Below are 16,030 nucleotides of genomic sequence, written 5' to 3' on the forward strand. Positions count from 1 at the left end.
GCTAACCAATCAGGTTGCGAGAATATCCATATGCCTTCAGATTTGGTTTGCTGTTGTTAAAAAATGCTAGTGTAAATGCTAAGTGAACCAGGAACAAATATTTTTTTCTTTTTGGTCTGAACCCCACGGAAAAACAAGAGAACTGAACTATAAATCTAAACACGACCTTAAAGGGACATTTCACTATAAAAAATGCTAATTTTTTAAATAGTTTTAAATAGAAAAAATATAAAAACTCTTTGGTTATTTTTTAGCACGATGCTAATGGTCTAATCAGATTCAATGGATTGTGCTAAGCTATGCTAAAAGTGCTAGCGCCAGACCCGGAGATCAGCTGAATGGATTCCAACACGGTAAAAATCAAACGTTTAACTCTAAGGGAGCTGGAAAATGAGCCTATTTTCAAAAATAAGTTAAATGTCCATTTAAACTCATTACCGATTTGATAATGAAAATCATCAATCTTCATAACTAGTAATATTTATACTCATTATAGAAATATTCTCAACATTTTCCTCTGACAAAACATTTTATTAATTACCCTTACTTTCCAGCCCTAATTATTTTTAGTTTCCTATTTTTTCCAGGTTTTGCGTGACTGTGGCACTCAACGGGAGTTATCTGGGAATGTCAAAACACGGCGTTATGGCAGACTTGCTGAGTAAAGGGATTTTTGTTCTCTCCAGTGGTTGTTGACAGCGTTTGCATGAGCCTCATTGTGTCACTAATGAGAGTCATTATTTAAGCTGGTGATCGTCCGCTTTGACTGCACTGTTACAATCACAAATAAAAGGTTTGGTCATTTTCACACATTTCTAAACCCGCCTTGCGCTGCCTGCCGGCATTTCCCGTTCTCAGACTCTCTTTTAAATGCTAATAAGTGACGTGGGTTCGTGTTTACAGTGTGTGGGCTGTTGTAGTGAATACGTTCCTCTTCACAGTCAAAGCATTCACCGGGTAGTGACCGGCAGACTCGGCTGTCCACATCCCTGGCTAGTATTCCCGAGAGTCTCGAATCTGAATACTGCTTGGAGCTGAAGCGAATAGCAACACATTAAGCGGGCAAACTCTGCTACATAAGATGTTAAAGATGATAGACTTCACTTCTGACTCACAGGGTCACAGTGTCATGCATAATTTTCTTTTAAACATACATTTAATATTTGAAAGATAAATGTCTTCAACCATAAATATGCAAGATATTAGAACATAGTCATCATGTGAGTAACGGTTTCTCTTTACCTGATAGTTTTTGCTTCTCTTACCAATGAGTTTCATTGTGCATCATTTCTGTTTGACTTGTTTTCTTTGACTTGTTTAGTTTTGTTTTGTTATGCTGTTGTTTAGGAGTACTGAGATAATGTTCTTGATATGAACTGACTGGGGATATTTTGTGCCTTCATGGTGTATGCAACTGTTTATGATAGAAGAGAAATACAGCATGCAATAGCCATCATTTCACCATGTATAGACCTGATATAGTCCGGCTATGAGTAAGGCTGGCTAAGTGAAGATTTTAAGCACGATTTAACCCTTGGAGATTGAAAGGATGCGTAGTGTTTTACCACAGATGATTTTTTGTACAAACAAACCTCTGGGGTGTTGCAACATGATCTCACGAATTTCCATGGCATAGTCACAGAATATTTTGCTAATTTTCCGTGGCATTCTCACGGATCTCTACATTTTTCCGTGGCCCTGCCACGGACTTTCTTTTCCATGGCATTCTCACGGATTGGTTACTCAAATAGTTTTGTCCTATTTTCTTACCATTGTCGCTTCGGTTTAGGGTTAGATTTACATAAATTGACATCCCTACCCAAACCCAACTCTAACCCCAATGCCAGTCGACAATTGTTTAGAAAATATAAAAGAATAAATCAGAAAAATAATATAAACCATACTTAAAGTGACATACTAATGCAAACACCAAATCTAACCTTAAACCGAAACGACAATGGTTTGAAAATAGAAAAAAGCAGTTGAGTAACCAATCCGTGAGAATGCCACGAAAAAGAAAGTCTGTGGCAGGGCCACGGAAAAATGAGCAAAAACTTCCGTGCCTATCCCACGGAACTTTGTGAGATCAGGTTGTGTGTGGTGTCATTGCGATTATTTTGCTGCTCCCGATTGCATTGGAGCCTCCCCAATCCCAAATCATAAATATCAAACATGTTAAACACGTTTAAAAGGTAAAAAACATCCAATTTGTCCCAGGCTTAACCCAATTAAGCCAAAATAAGCTTAAATTTGGTTACATTTCGCTTCTGCCAAAATAACTTGTGAGATGTATGATATTCAATTATGTAAACAAAGTCAACAGTGATTCTTACATTGTAAAAAATATCCAGCCTTTTTTTCAAAACAACACATATTTTTATGTTACTTTAACTTAAAAAATTTAGATAAACAATTTTAACTTGAATTTATAAGTTATGTCAACTTTTTTAAGCCAAAACTTAAAATAGTAGGTTGAATTGAAGTTGTTTTAACTTCGCGCTGCATTTTTTTAAGTCTACTTAGAATTTTTGCCTTGTTTTTAGTACAAATATCTAAAAATTCTTCCTTGATGAGCAAAATGACCTAAGAAAATACGTTTTTCAATAAAAAATATCAAATTTAAGTTAATTTGTTCCGAGCCCCTAAGGTGACATTGGAGTAAAAAAATCTAAAGTTTAGTTTCATGTGCACACGTGAAACTTTTATGTGCTCACGCGAAAAAAAACAAACAATTATTGAATTTTTCTTGAACTATGTGTTTTAGAAAAACTTTAAGATTTTTTTCATACCCCATTGGCAGATTTTTTAGCTTGTTTTATGCACAAATTCACTTACATCTATGTTTTTTTGTCTAAAAAGTAGACTTATATTGATGCATCTTGATATAAGAATTTTTTGATATTTGTACTTCAAAAATAAAATAAAAAATAAGTACGAAAGTAATTTTTCTGCGATGTACAAGGTGTTTGTTTTTATTCATTATTTATTTTATTTCATTTATTTTGGGCTATGCTTAGATGTCTTGTAAATATTCACTGACAGCTCAAATTTTGCCTTGTTTTAGCCTTGACTTCTGAGCTGTGTGTGGACGCTCGACCTGATTTTGCCAACTGAGAGAACATAATGTGTTGACCCAAGGACAGCATTTTATAAATAAAGCCTAAACTCACCCCAAACCAAAACACTATACATAACTGAACCCTAAAATCTGGGGACATTTATTATTATCTAGTAGCAGCTAATCCTGATAATTTTTTATTTATTTAATTTTAAAATAGCAGGATAAACAGGTTTATCATGATGTAATCCATTTAATTTAACATGATGAACATGATTTTTTATTTTACTTTGGTCATCTGGGTTTAAACAGAAGTTAGTTCCTATCCACTGGGTGTTCATACTCTTTTCTTTCATGTTTTCACTATAGTGTTAAATTTTACTCTGCTTGTCTTCGTATGCGAGGCAAATTGGTGACACAAAACATTTTCTATGCTTTGACTTTTTTGGTGACATTGTGATCTCAGTCACTGACTACAACAGAACGCATAAAAGTTATTACATATTTCAAATGTCAGAGATATCAGGTAATGTAATTGATGCAGTTATTTTGCAGAGCAATAGTCCTGTTTATTCGGCACAGCATTATTATTTGACAATACCGAACAAATATTTATTCAACTGAAGTAAAAAAAATTGCATTATTTTTGGTTCTTGATAAGGTTTCTCACAGGATGTCTTCTCTTGGTGCTGCTGGCTTTGTTTTGCTCAAAGAGGTTTTGCAGTTTCTCATTATTTTATTTTCATTTAGTTAATTTTCTGTAAAGCTGGATGTGTTTTGTTAAAAGCACTCTACAAATGAATTGAATTTAGGAAAGTGTTTTTCCTGATTGATTCTCTTCTTTTGGTTATAAATCTGCACATGTAATACTGACTTATCAAGCTCTGATGTAATGTTTTGTCATGTTATACTGCTGCACACTGTAGCTAAAAATATCAACCTGTACGCCATCAATTTATAGGCATCATAATGTTAAAACTTATCTGCAGATGCATAATTAGAACTGAATGTATTTTAATGGTTGGATTTGAGGACAGATTTTAAGAGTTTATTATGATTGAACTTTTACTTAGTGTTGCTGCTTTGAGATGTTTACTACGCAACACTTCATGAATGAAGTGAAAATGTCAGTGAATAATCTCTCTCTCTCTTTCTTTCTCTCTCCGTCAGCTCCTGCAAACGCTCAAATTGTGCATTCTGGACAGGCGTGTGTGGTGAAAGAGGACAACATCAGTGAAAGAATTTACACCATAAGAGAAGGAGACACATTAGTCCTGCAGTGTCTGGTCAAAGGCCATCCACGGCCACAGGTGAACACAAACAAACAACACATCACAAATACTGGGGGCAAAAAATGTGTGTCCCTAGTTTGTAGATACTAGTGGTGGGAATTGTAATTCATTTTAGTGACTATGGTATATTTTTTAAAAGACTCTTATATAAGTGCTTCACGATGCCATATTTTCGGCGAAGGAACCAATAACATCCAAATCCTTTCTGTTTAAAGTGGACATTTCACAAAACTTTTTTAAAGATATAAAATAAATCTTTGGTGTCCCCAGAGTACATTTGTGAAGTTTTAGCTCAAAAAACCAAATTGAAATTATTATAACGTTAAAATTGCCACTTTGTAGGTGTGAGCAAAAATTAGCTGTTTTTGGGTGTGTCCTTTAAAATGCAAATGAGTTTATCTTTGCCTTATATGTCAGTGCCTTGGTTGGATAGTGCAGGTTAAGAGGCGGTATTATCCCCTTCTGACATCACAAGAGGAGACAAATTTCAATTTGACTTATTTTTTTCACATGCTTGCAGAGAATTGTTTACCAAAACGTAGTTACTGGGTTGACCTTTTTATCATTTTCAAGGTTGATAGTAGCACCAGGGACCCAATTATAACACTTAAACATGTGAAAAGTCAGATTTTCATGATATGTCCCCTTTAACAAAATATTCTTTGTTGTGGAAAAAGCTTCTTTAGATTATATAATGGTATGAAGAAATGGTTCTTCAAAGAACCTTTAATTAAATAGTTATTTGAGGAACCAGAAATGGTTCTTCTATGACATTGTTTTGAGGAACCTTTTCAGGACATTCATTTTTAAGAGTGCATACATGATATATGTGACCCTGGACCACAAAAAATGTCATAAGGGTACATTTTGTTAAATTGCAATTTATATATAATCTGAAAGCTATAAATACGCTTTCCATTGATGTATGGTTTGTTAGGATATAGGACTAAATTTAGCTGAGATAAAAATTGAAAATCTGGAATCTGAGGGTGCAAAAAAATCTGAATATTGAGAAAATCGCCTTTGAAGTTGTCCAAATAAAGTCCTTGGCAACTTCATCCACTCACAAAAAGAAAGTTTTTTGATATATTTATGGTAGGAAACATACATCATATCCGAATGAGTTTTGGCATAAAAGCAAAATTTATAATTTTGACCCTTACATTACAATTTTGGCTATTGCTACAAATATAACCATGCGACTTAAGACTGGTTTTGTGGTCCATGGTCACATGTATGGTATAATTTACTGATTACGTTATATATTAGAATTTTGAATAAACATAATCAGTGTTGGGGAAAGTTACTTTTAAAAGTAATGCATTACAATATTAAGTTACTCCCAAAAAAGTAACTAATTGCGTTACTTAGTTACTTTTCATGGAAAGTAATGCTTACGTTACTTTTTAGTTACTTTTGCGTTACTTTTTCTTGACTAAGGCTTGATCTCTTTCAGGCCTTGCAGGTGTTTTTTATGACTGAAAAGTTCTGCATTCAGAAATTGCATATTTCATCACAAAAATGTCGAGCTCTGGCCTGCCATCTCAGTTTCTGACACAAACTGTTCCCACACAGGCGTGTACGCGTAGAGTGCATAATGTGACTATGTTTAGTTTAATTCAGTATATAGTTTTTTATCGAATGAATTAAACTAAAAAAGTAACTCAAATATTAATGTGTACATTTAAAAAGTAATGCGCTACTTTACACGTTACTTCAGAAAAGGAATATTATTACGTAATGCACGTTACTTGTAATGCGTTACCCCCAACACCGAACATATTATTAGCACATGATACTTTTTTCAGACAATTGTGTTCATTGGTAAAATCAAAGACGAAGTGTAAGTCACCTGACAATGAAATCACGTGTTGAAGTGTATAAGAAACGAGTCAGATACTGGATTGTTAGATGTTTTGGTGGACATCTCAGGTTTGTTGTTCAAGCAATAAGGCTTGATTCTTTTGGCAGTCGAGCTCTCCACAACATGACCTGTCTGATATATGTATTAACTGTTCCTGAGACAAGTATACTTGTAATATGTGTTATATAAGGTAAGCGTGAGTTGATAACAGTAGGAGGTGTGAAAGTGTGACTCCCACAGGCGCTCTGTCCACTTCCATCAGATCACTTATTAAAGACCCTCACGTGCACACACACACACTACCTCCCAAATACCCGTCTACATATATTAGACGTAATGTTGCACCCAATCTAAATTCCATCAGTTTGCACTGCTGAATTCACTTCTCAGAATAAGGAAGTTTTTATACTAAACCATAATAACCATGACAATTTCCATAAAAAATGTCAGGGCATTGGAATGAAAACAGGCTTTATATAGGAGAATAATATAGGTGAATGTAGTCACACAGCTAATGAGAACATTACTGCACATACAAGTAAATGTTGCTTGCCGTGCAAGGGTTTCTGAGGTTACTAAATTGTGTGCATGTATTTGCCTTTATGGCTCATGCATTAAATGTATATTGGTGTGTTTGGCTCTGTGGTTGTATATGAGGGTCAGTGTGTTTAATCTAAATAAACTTTAATTACAATATGTACAATACAGAGCCAAATGATCAGTATGCAGATGTGAGTATCTGTCTAACTGGTGTAGGTTTGATTTGTATCTGCATGTGAATCAGAGAGGTTCATTTGAAAGAATACCATATCAAAACAGGTGTATAGGTGCAAACCAGGTATGTTCAGGTAACCTTGAACATCAAAAAGTCAAAATCTGAGTGGTGAAGTTGTGGTCTGCATTATATTATTGAGTGAAGTGACTAGCTGGTGAACAGCAGCTGCTCTCTATACAGTAAGATGATGTAGAAATCTGTTGTTTGCATGTGGATGCTTGAAGATAGATGTTTTGTTTTAATTTACATCACTTGCCACAGATAGTTAGTGCTTTGTACGGTTTGTGCAATAACTCAAAATATTAATTGCATTAATGTTGACGTTTGGCTGTAATGTGAGCATATATGAGCATTTGTGAGTGATTTGCTGAGTGTTTGTTAATTAATATATAGAGTGAATCCTTAACTGTGTGGTAACATTCAATCTGGTGTTTTTACATGCTGTACTACAATGCAGATTTGTAAGTTATTGATTTCAGGTAATTTCAAGAACCTTGCACTTTTCTGCAATTAGGAAACTTCTCAAAAAACACCCACAGGTTATGTTGTATATCATAGTCAAAGAAAGAAGGCCCGATAACCGATATGCTGATCTGATTTTTATTTACTGTTATACTACCATATTTTCCGGACTACAAGTCGCGTTTTTTTCATATTTGGGCTGGTGCTGCTTCTTATTTTCTTGGATTAATAAACTAATCCAAAAGATTTCTGTCTGAAATAAATGTAAACTCTTAAGTGCGCCTCGTGCTGTTTTCTGGAAGAATTGACAGAGATGAGTCAATGTATCTGTGTGGATTATTTTCACCTTGTCGATGGTAAGAATCCTTAGTTATTATCTATTATATATTTAGTAATTTTTAGTGTTAGGGGCTTTGAAAATATTATTCTCAAACTACTATTTCACCATATTTTAAGGGGGAAAAATGTTTAGGGTTTGAGTTAAGGGTTATTTTTTGTTTCTTTGATTGAAACGTTGATCCGGGATCACATCTTACTTTGTGAAATCTGGCAGATGTTTTGTATATTTTGATATATATTTGAAATATAAATACTAGGGCTGTCAATAGATTAAAATATTTAATCGCAATTAATCGCATGATTTCATGAGTTAACTCGTGATTAATCGCAAATTAATCGCACATTTTTATCTGTTTTAAATTTACCTAAATGTAACACTTTTTAAGTTTTTAATGCTCTAATCAGTCTGGATTTGGATAATATTTGGATAATATATATGCTATATGCAAATGTATGTCTACAACAGCCTGTTTACATTTTTAACAGAACCATCAGCCACAGTTTTAAATGTTTTTGCCTTTAGAAGACCTTGTTCTTTCTCCATTTCTGTTTGCTGCTGCATCATTTGTGACCTGTGCTGGCAAATTGAGTTGGGATGAGCTCATTTTCAAAAATGTGTCATTTATATTTTAACATTCTCTAAAAAACTTCAAAACAATTGGAACAATTGTTGGAATCTGACAAAGCATGACAGAACTATACATGTTAATGCAGAGCAAAAACAATATTAATATATGTTTTTCTTTTATTGCTTAATTTTGACATTTGGGACTGACCACTTTAAGATACTGTAGGTCTGATAATGCAAGGGTTTAATATAATGACACAACAGATACTTTTCCTTAACCGTTAACCAAACATTCACTTCAGATATAACAGATTATAGGTCTTACCTGCGTGAATTCTTGTCAAAACAGATATTTTTAAAACTGTAATTTTGTGTTAGATGTCTATATATATCAGGGTCACGCACTCGCGTGTTTGTGTGCACGCGCTTCAGACGTCTGCGTCAGACATCGCTTTTGAGTCTTGTCACTCTTAATAACTCTTTTAACATCAATCAGATCCCGAACTTTATCTCTCTTAATAATTATTTTAACATCAAGAAAGTCCTGCAGTCTATTTTCTATCATTTCTGAATGCTTTAAAAACGAAACTAAAAAGTGAAAGAAGACGCATCTTTGCTTTATATGGATTTGGGACGGTACACCTCACAGAAAACGTGCAGATAAAGAAAACTGCGCGTGCAGAAAACGTGCATTTTAGATGTTTAATGACCATTTAGAGCATTGGATTCGCTAGACGAGAGCTTAATGTTCTTATTTTTATGAAAAGCTCCGACTCATCTAGCGCCGGTCACTTGCTGCGTCTCAATTCATCTGTGGGTCAAACAGAAATTGCGTATCGCGCGTTAATAAAATTAGTGCCGTTAAAATTAATTTGCGTTAACGCGTTATTAACGCGTTTATTTTGACAGCCCTAATAAATACATTTTAAAGCATAAAAAAAATTATATTTAGCCTTCCATATATTTCAATCCAAGAAAATATATTCACATTGCATAAGAAAAAAGAACTTTGTTTATGTTACAAAACCTGTAACATAACTAAAACATAATTAAAAAACATAAGTAAAAAGGTTCAAATTAAATATTTTTTCAACTTCAAAAATATACTTTATAAATTAACTTGTATTTAGCATATATTTAAGAATATTTTTTTTGCCATATGGGATGTAAAATTAGAAATTTATTTGCTTGCCCTTGAAATATATATAAAGGTTACAACTAAATATATTTCCAAATTCAAAAATATATTCAATTGAGCAATACTTTCTACAAAATGTATTTAGCATATATTTTAAATATTTTGACCAGAGAAATATTTTTTTGCCGTTTGGGTGTGAAGGAAGGTAGGCCTCCGATCTCCAGTTAACATTGTATACATTATATAGTACATATTTTACACAGTAATGTTAGACCAGTGTGGTTTTTGATACGCATTAGCTATAATTTAAACTAAAGTAATCTGCTTGCTGTTTATTTAGCTTGTTTTCAAAAATAAATTACTCTTAATGTACTTTTTGATTTGTTTTTGATTCATTGCGTAAGTATAGGCTACCGGAAGTTAAAGGTGACATAGAGTGATTGAACGGGCTATTTATCCTTGTTCTGTGATGTGACATGTAGACTAATTTTTTTTGTTTGGGTCTGTAATGTCTTAGAAGCTTCCTAAAAACCTCTCTCAGATAGCTCTATTAGGGTGGGTGATTTTAAACAAGTGGTTTTGCACCTATTTGTCTCCCCCTACTGGCTTAACTTGCAATCTCATTACTAATTGGCTGACTTTGCTGCCACTCAAAAAATGTAGCCAATTATTTTAAAGTGGAAGGGCAGTTAGATGCCTGTGATGTCATAAGCATCAGTTTTTCAGATTTGGCTGTTTTCTGGCTGACATTTCTAAAAGAGGAATTTCTATGAGACTGAAATGTTTAGCATGTCTAGCACTTTTTGTATGTTTGTGAATGCGGGTAGACTACCATTATTCAACAAAGACAAGGTAAAAATGGTTTTTCATTCTCTGTCCCCTTTAAGTTTTTTCCATGAAAGCTGTTTGTTTACGTTGTTACTGCTGAAAGCATCTATATTTTGTCATGTATGTTCACTGGGAATCAAACTCATGATCTTTGTACTGTTATTGCAATGCTTTACCTATTGAGCTACAGGAGCATTGATGTCAGGTGTATGGGGCGATGAGGACAAAGTCGCTTTGTGAGTTTGTGTGCTGCATCCCACTGGGAGTTTAAAGTTTCTTTCTGCGTTGGTGTATTGCAACTAGAAACATGATACTGTGTTGCCCCCCCTCGTTTCATGTTTTTCCCCACTTTTGATTAACAGAGAGGCAGTAAAGGTCAGCTGTCTTCATGATGATGTGTTCTGCTGTCAGAGTCCAATCACAAACACAACATGACCATCACACTTTCAACCATTAGTCAGATTTTTAATCCAGTTATGGGCTGTAAATGGTTCACAAGGCTTGTCACCCTTTGGGATACGTCGACACTACTCCCAATACAGAGGTGAATATACTGGACGTACCTTTTACCATGGGTCCCGGCACAAGTGTTAAATACCACATCTAATACATCTCAAGAGCCATTCAATCGGGTTTGTTTTGTTCTTTTCTCGTTTGTATTATTGATTTATATGCATTAACTGTTAGTTGAGGTCACAAGAACTGTTTTTATAAATGCATTTGATTGGATCAGATAAACCTGATGCCAGTCTGATTATACAGGACTCCCTTAAAACTGAATAGTCCACTAGTTGTTCAGGCACCTCACAGACTGGTTGATTTGAGAAATGTGTAGTTTGGCACATGCCTAATATGTAAGAATGGACTGATTCTTGAAAAGGCAGTTAAATAAATCAATAGCAATCGCATCTCATCTCTGTTTCTCAGTTTTCGTCTCTGATCGTATCCAGTTGGGCTATGTGCTTAAGTTGTGAAGGCTGATGATTAAGGACAATGAGTCTTATGGAGTGTATATCTGATTTTTATCAGGACAGATTGTTTACCTTCTTTCTGATGATTGGACTAAAAGCAGTCATGTTGTGATAAGAGTGGCCAATCTGACCACTTTCTCAGTTTCTTTATCTCTTGTTTTAACACTATCAAAAGCAGAAAATGAAAATAATTTAATCAAAAGTAATTGTGTAATGCGATAGTTCACCCAAATATCAAAATTTACTTACACTCAAGCCATCCTTAATGTATATACTGTAACTTTTTTTTCAGACAAACACAATCAGTGTTATACACTCCTCTAAAGGATTATTAGGAACACCTGTTCAATTTCTCATTAATGCAATGGTGTAATGGTGTGGGGGATGTTTTCTTGGCACACTTTAGGCCCCTTAGTGCCAATTGGGCATCGTTTAAATGCCACGACCTACCTGAACATTGTTTCTGACCATGTCCATCTCTTTATGACCACCATGTACCCATCCTCTGATGGCTACTTCCAGCAGCATAATGCACCATGTCACAAAGCTCGAATCATTTCAAATAGGTGTATGATTATTGGACAAACTGATTAATCCAAGTGTGCCTGACCTCAGTAGTCACAACAACAATAATCAGACACACCTGGATTAATCAGTTTGTCCAATAATCATACACGTCCTACATCTTTTGCACTCTCTTGTGAGCGTGCGTCGGTCGTTACCGGAAACTAGTTACTTTAGTTTGTAAAGTTTTAAAAACTGATATTTTCCCTCAGGGAACTGATATCGATTCCCCTCAGATGGCATTTTTAATCCCCCAAAGCAGTGTGGATTACTTTTTTGAAGGATAGATGCACTTTATTGGCCTTCAAAACAGAAGCACCATTTAGTACCATTATAAAGCTTGGAACAGCTAGGACATTTTCTAATATAACTCTGTTTGTCTGAAAAAAGATAATAATATACATGAAGGATGGCTTGAGGGTGATTAAATCATGGGGTAATTTTCATTTTTGGGTGAACTATCCCTTTAAAGGGACAGTTTTTTAAAATTCTCTCATTTTCCAGCTCCCCTAGAGTTAAACATTTCATTTTTACCGTTTTGGAATCCATTCAGCTGATCTCCGGCTCTGGCAGTACCACTTTTAACATAGCTTAGCATAATCTATTGAATCTGATTAGACCATTAGCATTGCGCTCAAAAATACCCAAAGAGTTTCAATACTTTCCCTATTTAAAACTTGACTCTTCTGTAGTTACATCGTGTACTAAGACTGACGGAAAAATTTAAAGTTGCGATTTTCTAGGCCGATATGACTAGGAACTATACTCTCATTCTGGCGTAATAATCAAGGACTTTGCTGCCGTAACATGGCTGCAGGAGGCGCAATGTTTAGATATTTTTCCTATATAAAACTTGACTCTACTGTAGTTACATCGTGTACTAAGACTGATGGAAAATTAAAAGTTGCGATTTTCTAGGCCGATATAGCTAGGAACTATAACTCTCATTCTGGCATAATAATTAATGACTTTGCTGCCGTAACATGGCTGCAGCAGACGCAATGATATTACGCAGCCCAGAAAATCGTAACTTGGTAACTTTCAATAATGGCACAAATACCAGTCATAACACACGTGCAAACATTAGTAAATTGCGTTCCGTGAATCATTTAAACAATCTCCTCCCAAAAATGTTGTGGCTGAAAGGGAAACTCCTAGAAATGCATATGCAATAAGGTCAGTCAATAAGGCGTCTTTAGTAAACCCCAACATCGTTATTTATCGCCAAAATGATGGTTTGCGCTGCGCAAGGTATAAGTAAATCAGGCCCTATATGAGTGGCGGCTCGTGACTGCTCTTTGGAGGGGCGCAAATTCAAAACATGTGTTTGAAGTGTCATGTGTTTTGCTTGTGTTTTCAAAATATGTGTTTGTTGCGACATGTGAACCATCTGCATCACACAAGCCACTTACTTTACAGTAAACTCTGATTATGCATGAGATTATGCGAGTATCTGGCAAACGCGAGCGTCTCCTTTATCATAAACCCTTTAGATGCATCTGCAACAAGCACTTATTTTGACAAGACACGTGATGCACATAGGTTCAGAAGACATATTTTGAAATTACAAACCACACACATGACGGGCTACATACATGCTGTGACGAACTTCGCTTCGAGCGTCTTCGAAAAAAGAAGTCACCGGCCGCCACTGCCCTATGTGTACTATATGCAGTGACTTCACTACCTTCAAGAAATTTGACAAATCCCATGTAAACACAGTTTTCGGCATAGCCGGTTTATTGATTTTTCATGTAAACGCTTGAAAACAGGTTTCTATAAAAAGCAATAAGCAGTTATCCGCTTATTCCGTGCATTCACTTAGTGTTTATATCTCTTTTGTTAAGAAGTCTGCAGTAGGCACATGTAAGATGTGCGTAAGGTCATTGGGAAGGTCTGGTGTAGTATATCTGCTTCACGCTGCTAGCGGTTCACATCCTATAGCATTTCTGTGACATGGACGCTTTCGGCTAAATGCGCAGTCTTTAGTAACACAATATCGCTCTAAATGGCTTTTCTGAAAGAGATCCTGCTCAGCACATTATTTATTCATACTGCTGGTCACTGCAACCTTGGGCCTCGATCAGAGCGCGAGGAACAAAGACAGGCAAAAAAAACCCCAAAAGAGAATATTGGAGAAGTTTGAGATGAGGCAGGCGAGAGGAGAGGAGGGGTCGTCTGGGTTTGGTTTCTGTCCTTGATAGTTCAGATGTGAAGAATCGATACGGTTCTGAAAACAGAAAGATCAGATGGCAAAAAACATCTCTGATGAAGATGCACACAAGGTCGAGCGAGAGAGTAAAAGAGAGAGAGAGAGAGAAAAAGAAAGAAAAAGAGAAGGCAGGTGAGGAGAAGGGATGTAGGTTGGACATAATGGACAATCTTGTCCCCGTCTACGTTTTAAAAAAATATTTTTTACAATTTCCAATATGGTTCTTACTTGTATTAACATATTAAGTTGGGGCACGACATGGGTGACAGGTGCATCCCTATTTTTTAAAATAGCCAGTTGTGAGTCAAAGAAAGGGTGAACGGTTATGTTTGCTACTTTGCCTTTGCTATTAGATTCAGTAACTAAACCATTACTGTATGTGTGCAAAGATGCTTCCCCATAGCCTGCCATTTAAAAGCTGTTTTCAGTATTAAAAACGTTTTTGGCTTTTAGAATCATAAAATATGCTGGTTGGGATAGCGCTGTATACTTTAAGAATGTTACGCCACCTAATTAATATTCATAAACCAAACTAATAAGGATTACAGTGTCCCCCCCACTCCATTTTTTGTACGTTCGTACGCCCCTGGTATGAAGAAAGAGAGGAAACGGCATAGAGGATAAAGGAAGATGAACTGTAGGCCAGATGAAGGGGAGAGACACACAGAGCAGAAGGAATATTAAAGCAGGGTGAGTAAAGCCCCCAGTGGTGGAGTGTTCCAGAAACTGAGCTTTTTATTGGCACCTCAGTGTGCACTGCATCTAAATGCATTACACCAGACGGCTTCGCACAGAAGCGCTGTTTAACAGCCTCTGATTGGCCACGAGAGAGAACGAATTAGAGGAGGAGGGAGAGACGAGAATGTTTTAAATTGTAACAGATGTCTCACTGTACCTTTGGTGATTGGGAAGAGGGGAGGTGGCTCGGTCAGAAGTGTTTGATGTTTAAAAAGCTAATGCAACTCTTATTAAAGGCTTATTAATATTAAAGATTCCTTCTTGCTGTATGGTTTCGTAAGGAACCTTTAACATCCGCTGTCATACACCCGGTGCAATGCGGCGCAATGTGCGACGCAAGTGGTTTTTGCTAGTTTCAGCCCAATGCAGGTATCTTTTTCATGTTCAGTGTCACATTGTTTAGATAGCAAATGAGCACCCATGAGCATGCTGGCTTGAAAACGAGGTGAGGTTTTGGCGTGTTGCTATTTTAAAACAACTAAAATAGACTACGCCATTAACCAACTAAAACCTGGCAGATAAGCTGAACACCTGTAGCTTGGTAATAAGCAGATTTTTTGCTTTTAAATTTGTAAATATATATTGCATTTATTTAGATTTTTTAAATGCTACCCCACAGATTTATTGTATATGATGACTTTGTACCTCTGGATATGGTGAGATGAGAACCTTTTTTAAGTAATATTTTTAAAACACTCACGGTGCTGAAATCTACACATTTGTAAATCCTTTATTTCCTGTTTGTTACAAATAAAGTATTTTTACTTATGCAAACCTTTTTTTTTAGCATATTTGTAAATGATTCTTATAAAAACCTTTTTAAAACCACAAATAATCCTTACAATGAATAAAAAACAGTGCTTTTTTAAACATCAATCTTAACTGATTCGCCAGCAGCCATTTTGATTTTTACAAAAGTTTCACAAAACACCTTCCAGGAAAATTTTCTTCAAAAAATATATAAACATACAAATATATCAAATGAAAGAACATACACTCTGCTTTCAAACAAACAAAAGAGGAAAAAAACATTTCATCCTATCTATGTTTTGCCTCTGCTTATAAACTCTTAAATATTTGTCTTTAAAAATCTTTTTTTAGCAAAAAGCTGAAATGATTGCATTTTTGTGAAGGAATTTTGTTAGAGATCAGATTCAGAACGATTATCAAAACATATATAGTAAATAACATTTTGGCTTCAGTTTTTGCATAAATTGTGCA

At 35.4% G+C, this 16,030-nt stretch overlaps 1 protein-coding gene across 3 annotated transcripts in view; it reads left to right on the plus strand.

Moving 5' to 3' along the window:
* mdga1 (MAM domain containing glycosylphosphatidylinositol anchor 1) overlaps positions 1-16,030 on the plus strand; it is a 312,596-nt gene that overhangs the window by 69,545 nt on the left and 227,021 nt on the right. For all 3 annotated transcript variants that reach the window (XM_055169632.2, XM_055169631.2, XM_055169633.2), the window contains exon 3: positions 4,229-4,368. In XM_055169632.2, coding sequence (XP_055025607.2) covers positions 4,229-4,368 — 140 coding nt within the window. The remainder of the gene's footprint in view (positions 1-4,228; positions 4,369-16,030) is intronic.

Source organism: Misgurnus anguillicaudatus, chromosome 11 (assembly GCF_027580225.2).
Source record: "Misgurnus anguillicaudatus chromosome 11, ASM2758022v2, whole genome shotgun sequence".
Classification (NCBI taxonomy): domain Eukaryota; kingdom Metazoa; phylum Chordata; class Actinopteri; order Cypriniformes; family Cobitidae; genus Misgurnus; species Misgurnus anguillicaudatus.